General features: G+C 37.5%; 1 protein-coding gene across 50 annotated transcripts in view; it reads left to right on the top strand.

Moving 5' to 3' along the window:
* LOC126299121 (twitchin) overlaps nucleotides 1-22488 on the top strand; it is a 484418-nt gene that overhangs the window by 128449 nt on the left and 333481 nt on the right. For 19 of the 50 annotated variants that reach the window (XM_049990822.1, XM_049990871.1, XM_049990825.1 and 16 more), the window contains exons 16-19: nucleotides 1107-1129; nucleotides 2029-2100; nucleotides 4599-4685; nucleotides 20246-20332. In XM_049990822.1, the coding sequence (XP_049846779.1) occupies nucleotides 1107-1129; nucleotides 2029-2100; nucleotides 4599-4685; nucleotides 20246-20332 (269 nt within the window). The remainder of the gene's footprint in view (nucleotides 1-1106; nucleotides 1130-2028; nucleotides 2101-4598; nucleotides 4686-20245; nucleotides 20333-22488) is intronic. The other 31 variants (XM_049990829.1, XM_049990866.1, XM_049990867.1 and 28 more) reach the window with 3 other exon arrangements.

The raw sequence follows: 22488 nt of genomic DNA, 5'->3' as shown, positions 1-22488 counted from the left end.
TAAAAAATGGTCTTATTTTAAATGTCATTGGGAAGATCATTTACATAAATGAAGATGAATAATGGCCCAAGCACACTTCCTTTAGAGACCTATATGATCTCTGGATCAAAGGGAACCAGGCTCTTGAATTAAATAGAGAAGTGATTTAAATACAGGCTATATATTGAGTGAAAGGAACTTGATTGATGATTTAGCACGAAAGGAAGAATTGTGGCAGTTTCCAGTGTGGTATAAACTAGCAAGATGTCTCAGAGTCATTTGGAATCAAAAGAGAGAGTTGAGATGTATCATTGGCAGATAAAGTTACTTACTGGGATACAAATCTCAGTGTGCAATGTCAGCAACCATGCTGCAGCTTGTGGTGAACAGTTGAAAGTATTTGTTACTAGTTGTGAGTCTGTGTTATCACTGATAATGAAAGTTAACCATAGTGTAAGGTTGTTGTTTAGCAGGCAATAGATTGCAAACCACACAGTAAATTGTAAATTGTTTTAGTAAACATATATTTGCAACTACAGGAAATTCCTCATGTGTTTCTCAAATTCTTTTAACTGCTCATTTACTCAAATCTCCATTTCTGAATTATTTCTTTTTTCCTTACATGTGATACTTTAATTTCACCTTGACCACAGACAGTTATTTTTTATGGTCTCCCTTCTAGTATTTTGAGCACAGAGCTTTGGTAGTAGCTTCCTTGATGTGATTTTATATTTTGTTATATTTAGCTGTAAACTAGAGGTGTTACTAGTGATTTCTTTTTATACTCGATTTTTCTGTTGCTCTTGTCTTGAACAAATGTATTACATTTCTAGCCATCCTTAACATTGTAAATCTAGGGAAATCATTATATTCATTACTTTTCTAGTCAGTGCTGTATTTATCATAATTTTATAAAACTCCAAGTGGCCCATAGGAGATCAAGTATCTCCAGGAAATGTGTATCTTCTTTGGTCTCTTTTTTTAAGTCCAAATACCACTTGTTGCACTCTGATTAGCCATGACTTTTATGCTCACTAGGACCAGTTGTGTAAAATAAGCAAGATTTATTTATTACATATGTTCCATTCATTTGATTAATTAATATTTAATTTTCCCATTTTTTACAGAAAAGAAGAAAGTTGAAGAGAAGGTACAGTAGTATTCACTTTACAGTAGTACAAAATTTCATTATAACAGTTCCAAGTAATTTTTCTGCTAATAATCCATTGACACAAAGTACACATATGTCACAGCGTTTTTCTTGGGCTGATAGAGCTTAATGATCAGCATAGTGCATAACATTTTTTAATAGTTAAATGTAATCAGTACTATACTGCCCCCTCCATTTCTGTATAACAATTTCAGACACTCAGACGTTTCCATATACTAATTTCTCCTGTGAATGATAAATTCCATATAAAGGTAAGTTGCAAAACATCTAGATTAGTTGCCAACAACATTTTTGTTAATAAGTTATACACATTGCTTTTGCCAAAGTAACAAATATTTCAACATTTATGTCAATAGTATAGCATATTAGGATACAAACTTGCTCTTTATACCATAACAGGTAAATTACTTACATGTTCCATATATCATGTTTGTGACAAACTATGAAGAAGATCTTCATCTAAACACATTTTTACAAGTTTGTTCATGAGTGACACAATGTTTGACCCTGCCTTGCCCCAATAATCCATTTTCTTCTTAATATTCAAGTGACATTTAATAATTTACCTGAGACACTAACAGAGGAGGATATATCACATTGCAACAGTTCCATGTGGCATGCAAAAGAATGTTGGGTACAAAGACTGAGCCTTGTTTTAGTCTAATTTATTAATTACCTATTACTACAGATCTAAGTGTGTAGCAGCTGTTTATTGTTCCTACAACAACATAAGTCATGTTTTAAATTCTCTATTGCAGTTATAATATCTGCACAGATTATTTAGCCAGTTACAAGTCTTACAATATGGATATAACATTCAAATAATGTTTCATGATATTGTTTTTAATTGTGTTTGATTGTTTCTGTTATCATAATAGAAAAAAGAAGAGGAAAAGAAGGAAGAGAAGCGTGTGGAGAAGAAAGTTGAAGAGAAACCAGAACCAGAAAAGGTAACTTGATATTTCATTGACAATAACGCAATGGGTGATCACTGAATTGTCACCACCTGTCTGGTACTGTGTAAGTCATCATTTTACTATGTATACAACAGTGACAGCATTGTAATAAGACACCACTAGCTGCTTTGTGGTATGGCCATCCAACTTGCATTACATTTGACCTCCAATATTGGTACTGGGTATTGGCTTACATTTAATGTCCAGATTAATAGGATTTCAGTGTAGTAAATTTGGGACATTCAAGATGTTTGAAGTCTCCCCAGTGTTCTGCAAACCAAGCTAATAAAATATGTGATTGGTAATTTGGTACATTAAAATGAAAGGTGGCTTCATAATTCAGCAAATAGCGCTACACTGGAAGCTGCATAGACTGTGTAGGAAGACAGTACCACCATAAATCATTAATCCATGTTTCCCATAATGCAAGTACTACCACTTGCGTTGCAAATGACACTATGCACAATGCAACAAAGTCAAAAACTGTCAGCATTAAACATACAGATGCATAGCCACAGTTTGGTGGAGCAAGAACAGACCTTTTGTTAGCAATCAAGCACCAATGAGTCACTTTTTCCTAACTAATTCAAATGAAGTGGTGATGGCATCATTTATGTCTGCTATAGCAACACCTTTGTAATGTATGGTCATCAGGGATATGGCATCAAGCTGATCACGGTAACATTGAGTGAACAACTGACCCAAAGAGTCACAGAGCCTTTGCTATCATCTGTTATAATTCATGATTTCCCTATGTTGATATCTGCTGTGCTGTAATCCCTTCATTACTTCTTTCTCAAATAATAATAAATTCTTTTAATTTGCCCATACACTCAACTGTTATTTAATTACTGACTGCTTAGTCATATCTTAGTATGCTACGGGTCTCCATGATGATTTTCCCATGCTTAGTTACATGGCTGCATTTACACATTGGTGACGTGGTCACAGTTCAGTAATCACTCATTATCATTCTCATTGGAAGACTGTACTTACGTTTTGTAATGAGAACTAAGATAAAATAAAAAACGTTATTTGTTGAGGCACTAGCAAAATGGATGGAATTCATATATTATATTTACAAATTACTCGGAAGGGATCTTATAATAATTTATCAATTGAGGAAAAATTCTGCTTGTTTCAAGATCTTGTAATGTCCTATTAAGGTGTTTGTCAAGTGTGGTCCAGTATCAGAAAGATGAATGGGTCCAGTCTTGATCTTTATTTTCGACATTGTTTCCCACCAAGTTTCAGAAATCTTGCAGTCCTTTAGCAGTTGTTTGATCTTTATTGCCTGATCCAAAATATTCCAGATATCACAATTAACTCTTTAGTCCTGTAAATAAACTTCATATTAGTGCACACTCCACAGCAGAGTGAAAATTTCATTCTGGAAACATCCCCCAGGCTGTAGCTATCCCATGTCTCCGCTATATCCTTTCTTACAGGAGTGCTAGTCTTGCATGTTTTGCAAGAGAGCTTCTGTGAAGTTTGGGATGTTGGAGATTAGATACTGGTGGAAGTAAAGCTGTGAGAGCAGGTCTTGTGTCAGTAGAGCACTTGGGTGCAAAAGGCAAAAGTCCCAAGTTTGAGTCTCGGTCTGGCACACAGTTTTACTCTGTCAGGAAGTTTCATATCATCAAACACTGTGCTTCAGAGTGAAAATTTCAGTCTGGAATAACCTTCTTTCATTTTGAATTCATATTATGAAAATTGAGGTTACTAAACACTTTAAAGTATTTAGATTTCTATTTAAATAGTACTATTTGAGATAAGAAAATAGGAAGACTATATACATGAAAAAAATTTCATTTGGATGATGTATTTTGGAACTTTTGAAAACAAAGTGTCCCATATTTTGCTACAAAGTCAGTAAGATCCTTGGCTAAAACCATACAGACTGACATAAAGTCTGAGTGAGATCTATTTAAAAAATTCTGAGTCTAACTTTTTACAGCAAGTGGTTTTGATCTGCAGTATTGCAAACACCAAGAACGTTTTAGTGATTATGCTTTAAATGTTCCAGTTACTTTCAGTCCCTAAATAATCCTTCATTATAGCACTTTAACTCCGTGTCTGTAACGCAGATGCTGCAATAATGAAGAGCTCTTTAATGAAAAATATGTAATCTCTGACCTAATCTCTGGAAGTGTAAGAATTCTTTGGGATTTAAATTATATCATTATGAATCCTGAAACAGTCCAAGCCAATTTTTATGTATTTTACATTTATTTCTGGTGACTGGTTTGATTAAACCATTTTCAACAAAATTCGTAATGAGACATTAGTGGACTCTTTGCATTTGGGTCAAAAAAAGATTTCACCAAAATCAGTCACCAGAAATAAATTTTAAAAAAAGGCTTGGACTGTTTTAAGATTCATTTTTCATAATCAGTTGCTTAAGTTCCATAAACACTAAGTCAAAAAGTATATCAAAATTACTTAATAAACAAGTGATACTATTTTACAATTAAATTCATTGTTGTCTTTAGAAAGTGGAGGAAAAAGTTGAGAAAAAGAAAGAACAGAAAGTGCCAGAAAAGAAGGCTGAGGCAATAAAGAAAGTGGAGCCACAGAAGGTAATTCAATATTCAGCTCCAGTTTCCGTTCAGTTTTGTGCGTAATAAATACTTTTTCCTTAAATGCAACAAATCAACAGATTTTAATACAGTGCTTTACAGCAGTAATTCAATTCTTCTTACTGCTACTGTCGCTCCAGTGTGAAAATTAATATTTGAGTTACCTTTCTGCTTGTTATTCTGAGGGGCTATTGGTCATGGTTTCTGTCTGTTTCTTTCTTCTTATTAAAAGGTTGATATAATCTTAACAACACTTCATGCTTATTTCTGCATTCACCTGGATCAAGCTCTGCATTTCCTCTCTCTGATTCATATTTCTGATATTATTTTTAAATATTTTTACTTGGGATATTTGTTGAATGCTTTAAAATTCTTGTAAGTATAGTTGTTTCATGTAGTCTGCAGTTGTTTCATATACCTTATGTTCAAAATATGTTTTAAAGAATAAGTTTGTCTCATTTTATTAGATCAGAGTAATATCTTTCTAACATGACATTTTCAGTCCCAGTTTGTTTTCAGAAATCTGAACCCTGTCAAAAGTTACATAATACTTTCCTTTGGTTATAAGACATAGTACAAAACAAAGTTCATGTCCTCCATTATATCAGGTCACGAAGAGTGATGCTATTTCCTCTATTGCATTAAATATGTGCTGTATTGGTACAATAATCAAAGCACAATCCTCTATTCTGAGTTTTTGTTGTGTATCTATTGATCTTTACATCATTAGAACACTAAACCCAAACTCTCCTTCCTTTTATAAGAGATCAGGATCAAATTCATTTGGAAAAATAATTATTACTGCAAATGTTATCACATTTTTGAGTATTTATCTAAACTATGTCAAAAAATAAAGAAGTTATTACATTGACCTTTACCAATAGTCCAGGCAGATATTTGGAAATCTATTAGCAGATTGACTTTTCATAGTAAGATATTCATTTTCTTAGAGCTTCTTCATGGAAAATTATTTGTGTCAACAAGAAGAAAAGAGAAATGGGTGACTGCTTTTGTTTCAAGTCACTCCTTCTGCCTCTCTCCAGATCTGTATTCCTGATTCATGCCATCATTATGTTAACTTTTCCAGATTTCTCCAGTTTTTCCGTTTGTCACTGTGCCTGTTTAATGAAACAGAAATGAACATCTGTTACCGAAAGCTAAAGTGCCTATCAACTTCCTTTGTGTTAGTACCTTCACTACTTTCCCTACTTGTTGATGAGAAGAAAAGTCTTTATTTGTCTTCAACCAAGTTTAAACCACAATTTCACATTAGCTATTATATTTATTTGTGGGTAGAACGAAAATAAATTTTCTACATGTTTAATGTTCTGACTAGCCCTTCTTACTGTTACAACACTTTGAAACCTGGCTTGAGAAACTAGTTAAACACTATTTCAAATTATGTGTGGCCATCAATTAACATGTTGATTTAATTTAGAACATTTGTGCCCTATATAACAGCTGATTTTATTTTTCCATACTAAAGTAATTTGCAACAGATGTGCAACACGTATCGTAAGGAACCAAACAATAAGTTGATACTGTGTGTGTGTGTGTGTGTGTGTGTGTGTGTGTGTGTGTGTGTGTGTGTGTGTGGGTGGGTGGGTGGGTGGGTGGGTGGGTGGGTGTGGGTGTGTGTGTGTGTGGGTGGGTGTGTCCGCACGCTATTCATTATAAATTAAGTTATATAGTTTTTAACAGCACTAGAAAGTTAATGAGATGAGTAAAGTGTTATGATGCTTGTTGAAGTTTTCAATGTCTACCTTGGTTTCTTCAGGTAGAGTTTCCAGGCCTCCATAATGAGGTTGCAAAAGTGCTACAATATTTCAATTAATAGATATGTGTGAAAGTTGTTTTTTTTTCAGTTATGAAACTAAATAAGTCACTACTATGTGGCAACTTGAATGCAAATATCTGTGAAATTCTCTGTGTCTGTCCATATGCTGACAGTTTGTTGTTGTTGTTGTTGTTGTTGTGGTCTTCAGTCCTGAGACTGGTTTGATGGAGCTCTCCATGCTACTCTATCCTGTGCAAGCTTTTTCATCTCCCAGTACCTACTGCAACCTACATCCTTCTGAATCTGCTTAGTGTATTCATCTCTTGGTCTTCCTCTACGATTTCTACCCTCCACGCTGCTCTCCAATACTAAATTGGTGATCCCTTGATGCCTCAGAACATGTCCTACCAACCGATCCCTTCTTCTGGTCAAATTGTGCTGCAAACTTCTCTTCTCCCCAATCCTATTCAATACTTCCTCATTAGTTATGTGATCTACCCATCTAATCTTCAGCATTCTTCTGTAGCGCCATATTTTGAAAGCTTCTATTCTCTTCTTGTCCAAACTATTTATCGTCTACGTTTCACTTCCATACGTGGCTACACTCAATACAAATAGTTTCAGAAATGACTTCCTGACACTTAAATCTATACTCGATGTTAACAAATTTCTCTTCTTCAGAAACGCTTTCCTTGCCATTGCCAGTCTACATTTTATATCCTCTCTACTTCGAGTATCATTAGTTATTTTGCTCCCCAAATAGCAAAACTCCTTTACTACTTTAAGTGTCTCATTTCCTAATCTAATTCCCTCAGCATCACCTGACTTAATTCGACTACATTCCATTATCCTCATTTTGCTTTTGTTGATGTTCATCTTATATGCTCCTTTCAAGACACTGTCCATTCCATTCAACTGCTCTTCCAAGTCCTTTGCTGTCTCTGACAGAATTACAATGTCATCGGCGAACCTATAAGTTTTTATTTCTTTTCCATTGATTTTAATACCTACTCTGAATTTTTCTTTTGTTTCCTTTACTGCTTGCTCAATATACAGATTGAATAACATCGGGGAGATGATACAACCCTGTCTTACTCCCTTCCCAACCACTGCTTCCCTTTCATGTCCCTCCACTCTTATAACTACCATCTGGTTTCTGTACAAATTGTAACTTTCACTCCCTGTATTTTACCTCTGCCACCTTGAATTTGAAAGAGAGTATTCCAGTCAACATTGTCAAAAGCTTTCTCTAAGTCTACAAATGCTAGAAACATAGGTTTGCCTTTCTTTAATCTTTCTTCTAAGATAAGTCACAAGGTCAGTATTGCCTCACGTGTTCCAATACTTCTACGGAATCCAAACTGATCTTCCCCGAGGTCGGCTTCTACCAGTTTTTCCATTCGTCTGTAAAGAATTCGTGTTAGTATTTTGCAGCTGTGGCTTATTAAACTGATTGTTTGGTAATTTTCACATCTGTCAACACCTGCTTTCTTTGGGATTGGAAATATTATAGTCTTCTTGAAGTCTGAGGGTATTTCGCCTGTTTCATGCATCTTGCTCACCAGATGGTAGAGCTTCGTCAGTACTGGCTCTCCCAAGACCGTCAGTAGTTCCAATGGGATGTTGTCTACTCCGGAGGCCTTGTTTTGACTCAGGTCTTTCAGTGCTCCGTCAAACTCTTCACGCAGTATCGTATCTCCCATTTCATCTTCATCTACATCCTCTTCCATTTCCATAATATTGTCCTCAAGTACATCGCCCTTGTATAGACCCTCTATGTACTCCTTCCACCTTTGTGCTTTCCCTTCTTTCCTTAGAACTGGGTTTCCATCTGAGCTCTTGATGTTCAAACAAGTGGTTCTCCTATCTCCAAAGTTCTCTTTAATTTTCCTGTTGGCAGTATGTATCTTATCCTAGTGAGATAAGCCTCTACATCCTTACATTTGTCCTCTAGCCATGCCAGTTTGTACCAGATAAAAATTGTGCCTCCAGCATGCTAAAAGTAATTAAATAATACTGAACATTTCTTTCATTTTTGATCTATATTGTTGAGAAATATTAAATATGAAACCAAATCATTTGCAGTGTGACTGCATTGCCGTCTAAATATGGCATGTTTGGGTTTTCTCCCTCTTCCCCCTCCTCAAGCTCTGACAGCATGGCATGGCAGTGTGGGAAGGGTGCAGCAAGTCTGAGCACTATGGCACGTGAGCCAGGGAATGGCTTGCCAGTTGAATTCTTGGCTAACCCTGCTCTACAGGGTGTCAGCCCCCTCTCCAACTAACCCTATCCAGTCATCCAACCAATAATCAAGTTCTTTAACATTTTTGACATTATTGTGACTTCTAACACTGAAGGTTTTTACACCTGCATCCAATTTATATAAAGCAGCCTCAATCTCAACAGGTTGATACCCTACAGATCTCCATATTTGGCCACCATGACGCAACTCAGAAAAATTGGGTCTGACCCTGTAGCCATTAGCTGACAGATTTTGAAACCTGCTGGTCAAAGCCAACAGGCATGTGGAGCAGTGCTGCCGCAATGGTCTCCAATTTCCCATGAGAAAAGCACAGGATCCTTACACTAATGGGTTGGATCTCCACTTACCAGTTCTATACACTTTCTAGCCCAGGTTCCCCCTTCCCAGAAAAAGCCAAGAATCTCATCTCATAGATCCAAACCAACACCAAAGCTTTCCAGGCCAAGCAGGAAAGACAAATCAGGTAATCTCACATTGTCTGCCTTCTCGCAGTTTCCACCCTGTGTCCATAATTGGCTGCTTGACCTTGGACTGTTGGGACAAAACAGTTGATCCCTCACCTGTCCAGCACATAGGTGGTATACACGCCCTGTTCATCAAATGGTTTTGGAATAAATGATGCAGAGAAAGCAGTTGGATGCTAAGCTTCCACCAATTACTTCAGGGCCTCTTAGTCCAGAGCCAATTATTGAGGCTTGAAGCGACATCCTAATTCGTGGTCAACCATCTAGGTGCAAGCACCCAATGGGTGTCTGTAATCGGACACTTGTGCTGTACCTGGTTGCACAAGGTAATACTCTCACCACACTCTTGTATGCTTGAACTGGGACAGAAGGATTCCCTGATGTTGCTCTGCTGTTCATTGGCCTTGCATAAGCATATCTAGGAGCATACACAGCTCTAACTAGAAATCTAAACCCAGTGATGTTTTTGACAACTGATAACTGGAGATGGCGAAATATCATTATATAAGCTCTGAAGTGACATTGACCTTGTAGTAAACCTGATGTTGAAGATATCTTGCAACAATAGTCAAAACACTGGGCTATATAATGACATGATGATGTCACATACCTTGAAAAGTTGTATTGTTTTAGATGCTGTGTTTTGTCACATCTATCTCTCAGATCTCTAAAATTATGGCTATGGATGTTCATTTGTGAGGATATGCCAGGTTCAAGATATTTTCTGTAATGTTGGACAAATCCCACATGCCATATAATTTGAGAAGTACACAAACAGATAATTATGTATGCAATGAAAGGACATTTAATTATAATTGTGTATGTGAGTAGTGAAATGAGATTTAATAATATTTCTGTGTATATGTTCAATAGACTTTCTGTTTGAAGATCAGTTTTCAGTTCTTATATTTATCTATTGAGTACTAAATATATTGCATTGAAAGGTTAAAGTGCTGGTGAATTTGTTACATACCAGTACATTACCACAAGAGTTGCTTCTTAAGTTTTGGCCTCAGGTTCATGCTTTTTTTTTTCCCCTAGCATTTATGTGATGCAGGCAACCATATTGTCAGACACATTGCTTTTACTGACCTATGACTTTTATGGTCACCCCAGTATGTAACCACTGTCTGCATAAACTCTCAACATAACTGTAATTTTTAAAAAAGACATGGTGGGTAATAAAGAGTAATATATTTTTCAGTCAGTAAATAGAGTAAATACATTGTTCAGAATATACTGTATTATATCAGTTTCCTGATAATTATAAACCATATCAAAATATAGTGTGTTGCTAATTAATACTTTTAGTTCTTTTTAAAATTTATGGAGTTCTGAAATTATCTTTACTGAGTTTGGCCATAAAGCAATGAAGCACTCCGGCAGAGCAATTTGTGTGTGTGTGTGTGTGTGTGTGTGTGTGTGTGTGTGTGTGTGTGTGTGTGGAAAGGGGGGGGGGGATTCAGAGCTAATCAGTGCACTGTGTAGCAGTTATATCTAGACTCTGACACAGTGAAGATCATGACTCGTGCAGAAGCTGGTTTTAAGTTTTGGGCGTAGCAGAAAACGTGAAAAATGGAGCATTCACTGGAGCAGCACTATGCAATTAAATTGTGCTTTCACCTGGGCGAAACTGCTTCCAACACATTTTCTTTGGTTAAGGAGGCTTGCAAAGATGAATGCCTGTCAAGGACCCAGGCTGTACAGGAGTTCGAGAACAGACAGCATTTGTTAAAGACACTGAGCAATCTGGATTATGTGCAACGAGTGGTTTGGACAAAAATGTGGCCAAACTTGGGAAAAAAATACAAGACTTTGAACTTCCAGGACAAACTGTCAATGGAATTTTGTACAAAGAAGTCCTTGCACAGCTCCACAGGGCCTTTAAATGGAAATGACCGGAGCTTGCCAATTGCTGGAAATTCCAAAACAACAATGCTCCAGTCCACACCACCTTTGTTGTGACTGCCTGCCTGGGCCAGAAAGGGGTTGCAACCTTGCAGCAGCCACCATACAGCCCCAATATGAGTGCACCAGACTGTTTTCTTTTCCTAAGGCTCAAGAGAAGCCTGAAAGGTCACCATTTCAGTGATTTTCCTGCCATCCACAGGCAGTCACAGTCCCTCAAAGAGGCGACATCAACTGACTTCTGTCGAGCCTTTGCAGTTTGGGAATCGCATTGAAAGCAGTATATTGATACTCAAGGACACTATTTTGAAAAATTTTAACAATATGTACTGTTTGGATCATTCCACGTGGGAAAAATATATTTAAAAACAAAGATGATGTGAATTACCAAACAAAAGCGCTGGCAGGTCGATAGACACACAAACACAAAAATACACACAAAATTCAAGCTTTCGCAACCAACGGTTGCTTCTTCAGGAAAGAGGGAAGGAGAGGGACCAGACCCAGTCTCAGTACTTTACAGACAAACCCTGTATTTCCTTAGGAAACACACTAAAAAGATTTTTCACCTAATACAATGCACTTTTTTGACACAAAGCTTTTTTGTGTTTGTTTATGAAAATTGTCAATATTTCTTGTTTCCAAGCTATGTAGTTGACCATTTATAAATATAGAAAAATGCTGAGGTCATTATTTCTTCGAAAATATACGTATGTGATTCTCTCAGTGTGACCCATCTGATGATTCTTATTTCTCTTCTTTGAAGTATATATGAGCCTTTAGCGAGACTGATATTCCACCAAAACACTGTACCCTATCATAATATGCTATGCATTTATGCAAAATAGTACACAACACTGTATCAGTACTACAGAAATATTTAAGCATTCTTAAAACATAACAATACAGGCATAATTTTTGTTGTTTAACAATTACGTACATTTCTCCCGCCTTAAATGTTCACCCAACCACATTTTTCAAAATTTTAATGTGAGTTGTTTGCCAGATCTGATCACTGCCCAAGGTTTACTGTTAGAGTGGTTCCTAGTTTTTTCATCATACGGCTGAAGTTAATCCTTTTTTCATTTATAGTCAGTCTGCTGTGCCTAAGCCATTGTTTGCTTCTTCTGTTGCCATTGTGACACTTTCCTGTAAGTCAGATTCATTCATTTCCTGTTAAACAGACTGGTGTCATCTGCAAACAATATTGTACTTGCTGCTGATATAGAGCTTGGCATGTCATTTGTAAATATATGGCTTTCCATTAAAATTGCAACACCATGTCATGCAACTTGGATACACAGTAGATTAGCATTTCAGCACAATTGCACAAAGTAGGGATGGATAATGCCATCTACATTCTGTATACAAGGAAAGATTACACAGCACGTATCTTGTGCAAAAATAACATTTGAATGTTGTTTGTTTGCAAGAAGATCATGATAATCCTTATGTAAGAATGAGAAAGTCTACCAGCATGTCAGAATTTGACTGCAGCAGGATCGTGGCCTGTGTTGATTGCTGTTTGTTGTTCCACAATAATGCTGCTTGTATTGGTTGGTCCTATTCCTGTCATGTGAATATGCAATTAATAGGTATAGGAGGAACATACTCATTGCCATGCTTAACCTTAGCAACCCCACATGACTAGCACTCGAGAGGACAGGTGTATTATTCACTCAACCATGTATGATTATACAGCCTTGTCACATACCCTGAGTCAGGAAATGGGCTTGTTTATAGCATGACAAGTATGCATACAGACAGTGCAATGGTGCCTGGAGCACTAGGAGCTGTCCGCTCGGCAACCATTGTTATGGCTTCCCTTGATGTGGCATCAAATTGAGGCTCACTGAGAGTAGTGCACTCGATGATCGATCCAATGGATGTCCAGCATGTCAGAATCCTCCGATCGGTCCTCATCAATGGCAAACCCAGTTACTGCTTGCACTGAGGCCGACCCCTCACCTGTGGTTAAGTGGGAGGTCGCTCCGGGGCAAAGCAGCCGGCGAAAGACTTCCCAGGCGGCCGCACGTAAGGCCTCCCTGGTTTGTCTGACAAACAGGTTCCAGGTGCTGTCTGTGGCTGACACTGTCACTGAGCCATATGCTGTCACCTGTCTTGTTTCAGAGGAAACCACTCAGCCTGCAAGATCCGGGCAATCGCAGAGGGTGGAATTATTGGCAGTTGGGAGCTCCAATGCTAGGCCCATTATGGGGACCCTTAGGGACTTGACTCACAAGGAGGGTAAGAAAACCAATGTGCACTTGTGTGCATACTGGCTGGAGTCATTCCAGATGTGGAAAGGGTCCTGCCGGATACCATGAAGAGCACAGGGTGCAACCAGCTGCATGTGGTTGCTCACATCACTGCCAATGGTGTGTGTCACTTTGGATCAGAAGATATTCTCTCTGGTTTCAAGCGGTTAACAGAAGTGGTGAAGGCTGCCAGCCTTGCTTGCAAGATGAAAGCAGAGCTGACCATTCGCAGCATAGTAGACAGGACCGATTGTGGACCTCTGGTACAGAGCTGAGTGGTGGGTCTGGATCAGAGGCTCAGACGGTTCTGCGACCGTGTAGGCTGCAGATTCCTTATACAGTTGCTGAAAGGTTCCAAGAAAACTCGAGTTTGATTTCAAACACGTACCCGACTCATAAAATAATAGTTGGTGGTGACTTTAATTTACCCTCGATCTGTTGGCAAAAATACATGTTTAATTCCGGAGGTACACGTAAAATATCATCTGAAACTGTGCTAAACGCATTCTCTGAAAATTATTTCGAGCAGTTAGTTCATGAGCCCATGCGAATAGTAAACAGTTGTGAAAACACACTTGACCTGTTAGCAATAAATAATCCTGAGTTAATAACGAGCGAGACTGAATATTGTAATCCCCAAATCCTCGACAAATAAGCGAAAAATATACCTATTCAAAAAAGCAGATAAAAATTCACTTGACGCCTTCCTGAGAGACAATCTCCACTAATTCCAAATTAATAATATAAGTGTAGACCAGATGTGGCTTAAATTCAAAGAAATAGTATTGGCAGCAGTCGAGAGATTTATACCAAATAAATTAACAAACGACGGAGCAGATCTTCCTTGGTATACAAAACGGGATAGAACACTGTTGCAGAATCAACAAAAGAAACATGTCAAATTTAAACAGACGCAAAATCCCCAAGATTGGTGATCCTTTCAGAAGCTTGAAATCTGGTGCAGAGTTCAATGCAAGATGCTTATAACAGTTTCCACAACGAAACTTTGTCTTGAAACCTGGCAGGAAATCCAAAGAGATTCTGGTCGTATGTTAAGTATGTTGGCAGCAAGAAACAATCAATGCCTTCTCTGCACTATAACAATGGAGATACTGTTGAAGACAGTGCTGCCAAAGCAGAGTTACTAAACACAGCCTTCCAAAATGCCTTCACAAAAGAAGACCAAGTAAATATTTCAGAACTCGAATCGAGAACAGCTGCCAACATGAGTAACGTAGAAGTAAATATCCTCGAAGTAGTGAAGCACTCAAATCACTTAATAAAAGCAAGTCTTCTGGTCCAGACTGTATACCAAGTAGGTTCCTTTCCGAGTATGCTGATGCATTAGCTCCATACTTAACAATCATATACAACCGTTCGCTTGATGAAAGACCCGTATCCAAAGACAGGTCACATCTATATTCAAGAAAGTTAGTAGGAATAATCCACTAAATTACAGGCCCATATCATTAACGTCAATATGCAGCAGGATTTTAGAATAAAAATTGTGTTCGAACAGTATGAATTACCTCGAAGGAAACGGTCTATTGACACAGTCAACATCGGTTTAGAAAACATTGTTCCTGTGAAACACAAATAGCTCTTTATTCACATGAAGTGCTGAGTGCTTTTGACAAGTGATTTCAGATCGATTCCGTATTCCTGGATTTCCGGAAGGCTTTTGACACTGTACTACACAAGCGGCTCGTAGTGAAATTGCGTGTTTATGGAATATCGTCTCAGTTATGTGGCTGGATTTGTGATTTTCTGTCAGAGAGGTCACAGTTCGTAGTAATTGACGGAAAGTCATCGAGTAAAACAGAAGTGATTTCAGGTGTTCCCCAAGGTAGTGTTATAAGCCCTTTGCTGTTCCTTATCTACATAAACGATTTGGGAGACAATCTGAGCAGCCGTCTTCGGTTGTTTGCAGATGACACTGTCGTTTATTGACTACTAAAGTCATTAGAAGATCAAAACAAACTGCAAAACGGTTTAGAAAAAATATCTGAATGTTGCGAAAAGTGGCAGTTAACCCTAAATAACGAAAAGTGTTAGGTCATCCACATGAGTTCTAAAAGGAACTCGTTAAACTTCAGTTACACGATAAATCAGTCTAATCTAAAGGCCATAAATTCAACTAAATACCTAGGTATTACAATTACGAACAACTTAAGTTGGAAAGAACACATAGAAAATATTTTGGGCAAGGCTAGCCAAAGGCTGTGTTTTATTGGCAGGACACTTAGAAAATGTAACAGATCTACTAAGGAGACTGCCTACACTACACTTGTCCGTCCTCTTTTAGAATACTGCTGCACGGTGTGGGATCCTTACCAGATAGGACTGACGGACTACATCAAAAAAGTTCAAAGAAAGGCAGCACATTTTGTATTATCGTGAAATATGGGAGAGAGTGTCACAGAAATGATGCAGGATTTGGGCTGGAAATCATTAAAAGAAAGACGATTTTCGTTGCGATGGAATCTTCTCACGAAATTCCAATCATCAACTTTCTCCTCCGAATGCGAAAATATTTTGTTGACACCGACTTACAATTGAGAAACGATCACCATGATCAAATAAGGGAAATCAGAGCTCGTACAGAAAGATATAGGTGTTCATTCTTTCCGCGCACTTTACGAGATTGGAATAATAGAGAATTGTGAAGGTGGTTCGATGAACCCTCTGCCAGGCACTTAAATGTGATTTGCAGAGTATCCATGTAGATGTAGATGTAGATGACAACACTGAGCAAATGAATGGCAAGATGTTGTCATTTCACATGAGTGTCAGTTCTGTGTACAGCATCATGATGAATGCATGGCAGCTCCAAGGAGGCTGAATGTAGCGAGATTGCATTTTTAATGTCATGGGGCACAGCAGCTGTCATGATGGTGTGAGTTGCCTTTGGGTGAAAAACACACTCACATATAGTTCACTTAGTGGTAATTTCCTGACTTGTTCTGGCTGGCACCTGTGGCCAATCTTTGAGGTCTCCGTAATGTTATCTTTCAACAAGTTAACAGAAGACCATGTTTCCCGTGTTGTCCTTACCTACATTGTGGCAGTGTGTGCTCAACTGTTGCTCTGTCAAGAATGTTATCCAGATCTCTCACCTGTTGATAATATCTGTTTGTGGGTTGTTGAGTGACTTGCATGCCACCACTTGCAGACCACATAAGATTAATGGAATCTGGCAAAGAGCTGTACCAGCATGGAATGGCATTACCCCTGTCTGTCATCCAAGCTTAGTTTGACCTGATGCCCAGCTGGGCAAGAGCCAGTTTTGCTACTGGAAATGACACCTCTGTGTATTTAATTTCATATCCTGTATAAACCCAAATAAGCTTCAAATTTAATCATGGAATCTTCCTTCTGTATTGTACATCCATAAGCAATAAAGTTACATTATTTGTTATCCTTCCTGATGTAATTTTAATGGCCAATGGTGTATTAAGAAAAAAACGAAGGTCTCTTCGCAGAGCTGATGATTAAACTCTAACGATAAGTTGTATATCTGCCTGTTGAAGTCTGTTAGAAAGGTAATATTTAAACAAGCCATATCCTGCTCCATGGGTCTTCTAGAAATATAGTTTCTGGAGTGTAAAATTGTTGTCAGTGACATCAAATACCTTACATCCCAAAACGAGCCACAATTTACACAGTTTAATTCATTACTATCTATGGAGTGTATGATTAATTTGTAGCAGATTTTGCTTCAGTTGTGGGAGAATTATTTTTTTGCACAGATTCTACTGGCATAATTGTAGAAGCTGAAACAACAGCAACTACACATTGTTTATTATTAACAGTTTCATGCATACAGTTAATTTTTTGGCCCAATAAATTTTTGCTCCTTCTGTTAAATTGTATTCCATGACTTTTTGGCAAAGTCTTTGAATGGATTGCATGCTTACAAAATATATATTTGATAAACCTTTCACATCTTGAAGTATTGTCTGTTGACTTATCTCTGTATTCATATTCACACTTGATGAATTCAGGAGGATATGTCTGTGTGGAATTTTGACTACAATAGTAACATAATGTATTGTGAACAGTAGGTATTCCCCTTATTTACTGATTGAAAAATATACTTAAGTACAATACCCAGTGTGTTCAGCACTTTATTTACCAATAAAAATTGACATTTTTGTTGAATAAAATGTATTAGAATATATTACAAGGTTTTGGTAAATGTATAGCATATTTCATCTGTAATTAATCCTATGAAAGTAAAAAATGTCAGCTATTGGTGGTGTTATAATGATATCAACTTCATCTAGATTTATGTGTTTTATTTGTGTAGTATGTAATTAATGCTATGGCTCTCAGAAATTTTTTACCAGTTTGATCAATAATTGCCAAATCCTGAACACATACTTTTAATGTAATGTGATGCTTAATAATAAGTATGCCGAAACTTGCTGGCAGGTTAAAAATGTGTACCATACTGGGTTAGAGTTCTTAAAACGGTGCATACTTTGCTGAAGAGTGAAAGATTCACTCTGAGAACATGCAGGATGTTAGTATCTACTGTTTTAGATTTTTTTAATCAATATTCTCTGTATCTTTTCTGTTGTTGCATTAAATATACTGCTAGTGCGTAAATGTATTAGCAGTATGTTTCACAGCTATTCTGTTATAATATTTTTCAGTTCGTTGTCAGATATTACAAAAATATTCGTAAGAATCATAATGTACTGATATCTTCACAGGTTTTTTGCTATATTAGATCAGAGTGCGAGTATGACATTTTGGAAACACTACTGTCTCCCTTTATATCTTCTGGTAAAGTGCCAGTGTATCATTGACCACATCCTCATACAGGTACTGCAGCAGGCATTTAAACCTTGCAACAGGTGCTTTACAAGAGTTTAACAGTGGCCTGGCCAGTCCTTTATATAGCTGGCAATTCACATGCACTATCTATCCACCACTTCCCTGTGCGACGCACCCCACTGAGTCTGCCATCTTATTTCTTCAAAGGTTGGTTATTGAGCTGGTCTTAGGGCAAAACACTTACCTTGGTTAACAAATTTGCCAACAGTTCTATGTTGATTGCCTTTTTAAAAATGCTTTCACAGAAACCATTAGCTGAGCAGCTGACAGTTATCTTTTTGAAACTGAACATGTGCTTTTCCATTAAGCTGTGCTCAGTCAGTGCAGATTTATTGTCCTGCCTTAGCCTTATGTTATATATGTTTACAGTGCAACACAAGGAGAGACAGTGCTGCATTTGTCTGATGTAAGGCTTCCAGGGTTTGCATGGATATGATATATGCCCTGAAGCTTCCTTATATTTGCAAGTTTTCGAAATATGTGCATAATACCTTTCTTAGGCAAAGTTTGGCCAATTCTTGTGGAGGCTGCACCAACTTATTGCAGGAATGCAATCTTCTTTTCTCTTTCATTGTTTGCTCCTTCTTTACTCTTGTCATTGTGTCTCTGTGCTCCCAGAGTCTTCTTAATTTCATCATGTCTGTAGTCATAGGAAGCAAAAGTCTTTTTTAGGTGGTCCAGTGTCATCAATACATTGCAGTTATCACAGGGCTGTCAGACAAGAGTATCACTGTCCTGGATGATTGCAGCTAGTTGCTGGAAGATACAGGATTTGTGAGTGGTTTCCTGTAAAATCTATGCCTCAGAGTGCCATCAGGTTTCTTTTTAACATGGACATCCAAAAACCAGAGACAGTTGTTCCCTCAACATTGGTGGTATAGCAACTGTTTTGATGAATCTTGTTGAGTTGGTTGAAGAACTTGTCTAAAGAGCCCCTCCCATATTGCCACACTACGAATATGTTGTCAGTGTACCTGTAGTAGGTCTGTTCTTAGTGCAATCTTTTCAAATTCTTCCATGTAAAACTTTACCATGACAGATGATGGAGGCAAGCCCATTTGAACCCCATGATTTTTTTCATAGTAGTTTCCATCACGTGGGAGATATGTTGTTGTTTTCTTGTTGACATCCCAAAAACTAGAGGTATATTGGTGACTTTTGGTGTTGATTTATTGTTCACAACGGTTCCCCTCCAAGAGGCATGGGTTTTACTAGAACTATGTTTTGAACCTTGCATGCTCTGCCTAAGAAAATTATCAAGCCCATATTTTGACCACCAGCAAAAATAAGGAATCTTTTGGGCAGTGTGGAAGATAATCTAAGAATTTGTACTCTAGGGGCCTTCACATTCCATGCAAATGTGGATAATTTTATGTGGAACAACTGCAGCACTGTATTACATACATAGCAGTGAACATGTATGCAATATAGGACTTGGGAAGGCAGTTATTGAGGAGGGATTACTAAGGAGGCAGTCGAGATACAAATATTGATCAATCTTGTTAATGAAGATAAGAGTTATGCCATCTCTGCTGCTTGGCATAGACTTTGATGCAATAAGATGCATCATGCAGAGCTGTGGTGGGTGACAGACTCGAGTTGCGAGCTACATGAACAGTCAGCTGGGCCGTTGTTAAATTGTTGTGGAGTAACTGTTACAAGATTTAAATGCTTGCCAGCAATACCTACATAAGGAGCTGGTCTGTGATACACTAGCACTTTGCCAGAACATGGAAAGAGAAAGAGAGAAACGCCTTTCTGAAACATTTGTGGAAATGAAACTGTGAAGATTATATTGCATCGACACATCGCAAAAAACATTTACAGACACATGAATCATAATTTTTATTCTTTTCCCTGTATAGAAGGACATATATGGCTGCACATCATAGAACATTTTTGTTTATTTTGACATAAGTTACAATTACCCTATACTGTCAGTATGCTCTTATTCAGAACTGTGAAATCATTTTGATTTTATCACATTCTGAACTCAGTCAATACCGATTTATGCTCACACTGACAACATAATTCACTGATATCTTTAGAAAACTGAGGAAATCATTGAGACAAAGACTGAGGAGAAACCACCAGAAAACAAAGTTGAACCAACAAAGAAATTGGAGCCTCTTAAGGTAATTCTGTGTATGACTTCAGTTACAATTGAGTAATACAATTTTATAATTCTCACTGACTCACTCTTACTCACAACAATCGGATGTAGATACAACAGAATCCAGACACTTCAAACAGTCCATTAGGGTCTGTTAGTGGAACTCTTAAGCATGTAGAATACATTGTTAGAGAGAAGCAGCTATTATAAACTCTTCTAGTATAATTAACTAACTATCTTGATTAATTATACGTTCTTACATGATGGTGTATGATGCTTCAGAAGTGAGCTTAGCTAATAATTTTCTTTGGTGGCTGAAAAGCCACTTCAGTTTCTCAGTGTTTCCAGTGGCATGCCTTTTGTGTATTGAAGCTTGTTAAAGAAGACAGAGAAGCCCTTTGAACTCCTGACAAGAATACATGCTTATAGTCTAATTCCTTCTTGCTTTCCTTAAATACATACATGTATTTAGATTACTCTGTGGCTATACTTAAGTGGTCATTCAAAACACTGCAATTAACACAACATGTTATATCTTATGACTACTACGTTTGCAATTAGTGTGGTGTCACTGTGTGTGCATGTTTGACTCTGTTGCCAAATGTATCAGCACGGTCCAGCTGCTGAAGGCTGCCTGTAGGAGGTGTGTATGCAGTCTCCAGCACATTGTTACCAGTGATTCACACATATGTATATGCAACAAGCAGTGCTAACTAGCTCTCTTGTGTGCCTTTCCAGAGTTCCATTCCCATCAGTGTACTGTGTTGTGTTACGTGGTGATTAAAGGGAGGCTGTTTTCCATTGTAGTTGAGGGCTTCATGAATAAAGTAATATTTGGGTTACTTTGGACTGGTCTCATGTAATACATAGTTATAACACAGTTGGTGACAAGGATGGTATCCAATTGCGTTGTAACTAAGTAGTGTAGTACATGAGACCAGTCCAAACTAACCCAAATACGGATTTATTCATGAAGCACTCAACTACAATGGACAACAGAGGCCATGAATCCCTACATAATAAGACACAGTACACTGATATGAACAGCACACTGGAACAGGTTGACTCTCCCACTTCAAAACCTTTTTCCCATTTCAAAACCTTTTTCCAAATATTGCAGCTACATCTGTGTCCCATTCTTATTGCCCTTTCAGATTAATTTCTTAATTTTTGTCACTCCATAAATGTGTTGGAAATATTTACTATTTAGTCAAAGCCAGTCTCAAATTGCATACTACATAATGATATTTCCTATACTTGTGTACAGTGCAGATAGTTTTATTTGTGATACTGGCCCTGTCTAACCCTTGTTACTGCAGCACAGAACCATATTTCATATGATTCTGTGCTGCAGTTAACTGTTCCTGACCAGATTCATTCTAATTAAGTAAAGTGTACACACATGGAGTGTGAGGGTTGTGGATTATCAGAATAATTTATTTAAGTGATTTTATGACTATGTTCTGTAGTGATTACTCATTTGATTTATATGGTTAACCAGTTTAGTTACTCGGTGACTATTTAATCCCGTCAATGAAGACCAATTAAGTTCAACTGGGAAAAATTTATGTAGTCACAAATTTTTTGACAGTGGTAGGAAAGGGGGCCTTGAACAACATACTAGAAATCCTGACTGATCACGTGTAAACATTGGGGCAGGGGATGTTTAGTGATCACTTTTTATATTTTTCTTGAATAACTCAAAAACGGAGGCTTCTAGTTAAAATATTTCCCAGTACAAAATTCAACCACCTTAAATTTCTCACAAAAAATGCCAAATGGATTTTTTCTCTAGTACTAGTAGTTTCTATATTGCAGGGGATGGAAAAAATTGTAGATTATTGGAAATATGTTTTGATGGTATAAAATTTATGTTTATCATTAAATGAAGTGGATTAAGACAAATATTAAATGTTTGTAGCACATATAAGTGCAATTGAGCTGTATTAAGGGGTAAATTGTGTTCTGTGGGTGCAACAGGGTGGAGTGGGGGGATGTGTGGGGTAGAAGAGTGATGGAAGATGCATGGGGTAGAAGTGCAAGGAAAGATGTGTGAGGTATAAGTGCAAGGGAAGGTAGGTCACCGATTATGTTCTTGCACTTCCCTCCTTCATAGATCTGCAAACTGAAGATTGTGGAGGTGATTCTCCATGCTGCCTACACAATTACATAAAAAAA

The sequence above is a fragment of the Schistocerca gregaria genome, chromosome X (assembly GCF_023897955.1).
Source record: "Schistocerca gregaria isolate iqSchGreg1 chromosome X, iqSchGreg1.2, whole genome shotgun sequence".
Classification (NCBI taxonomy): Eukaryota; Metazoa; Arthropoda; class Insecta; order Orthoptera; family Acrididae; genus Schistocerca; species Schistocerca gregaria.
Note: the sequence above shows the minus strand (reverse complement) of the source record. Positions and strands in the feature narration are given on the sequence as shown.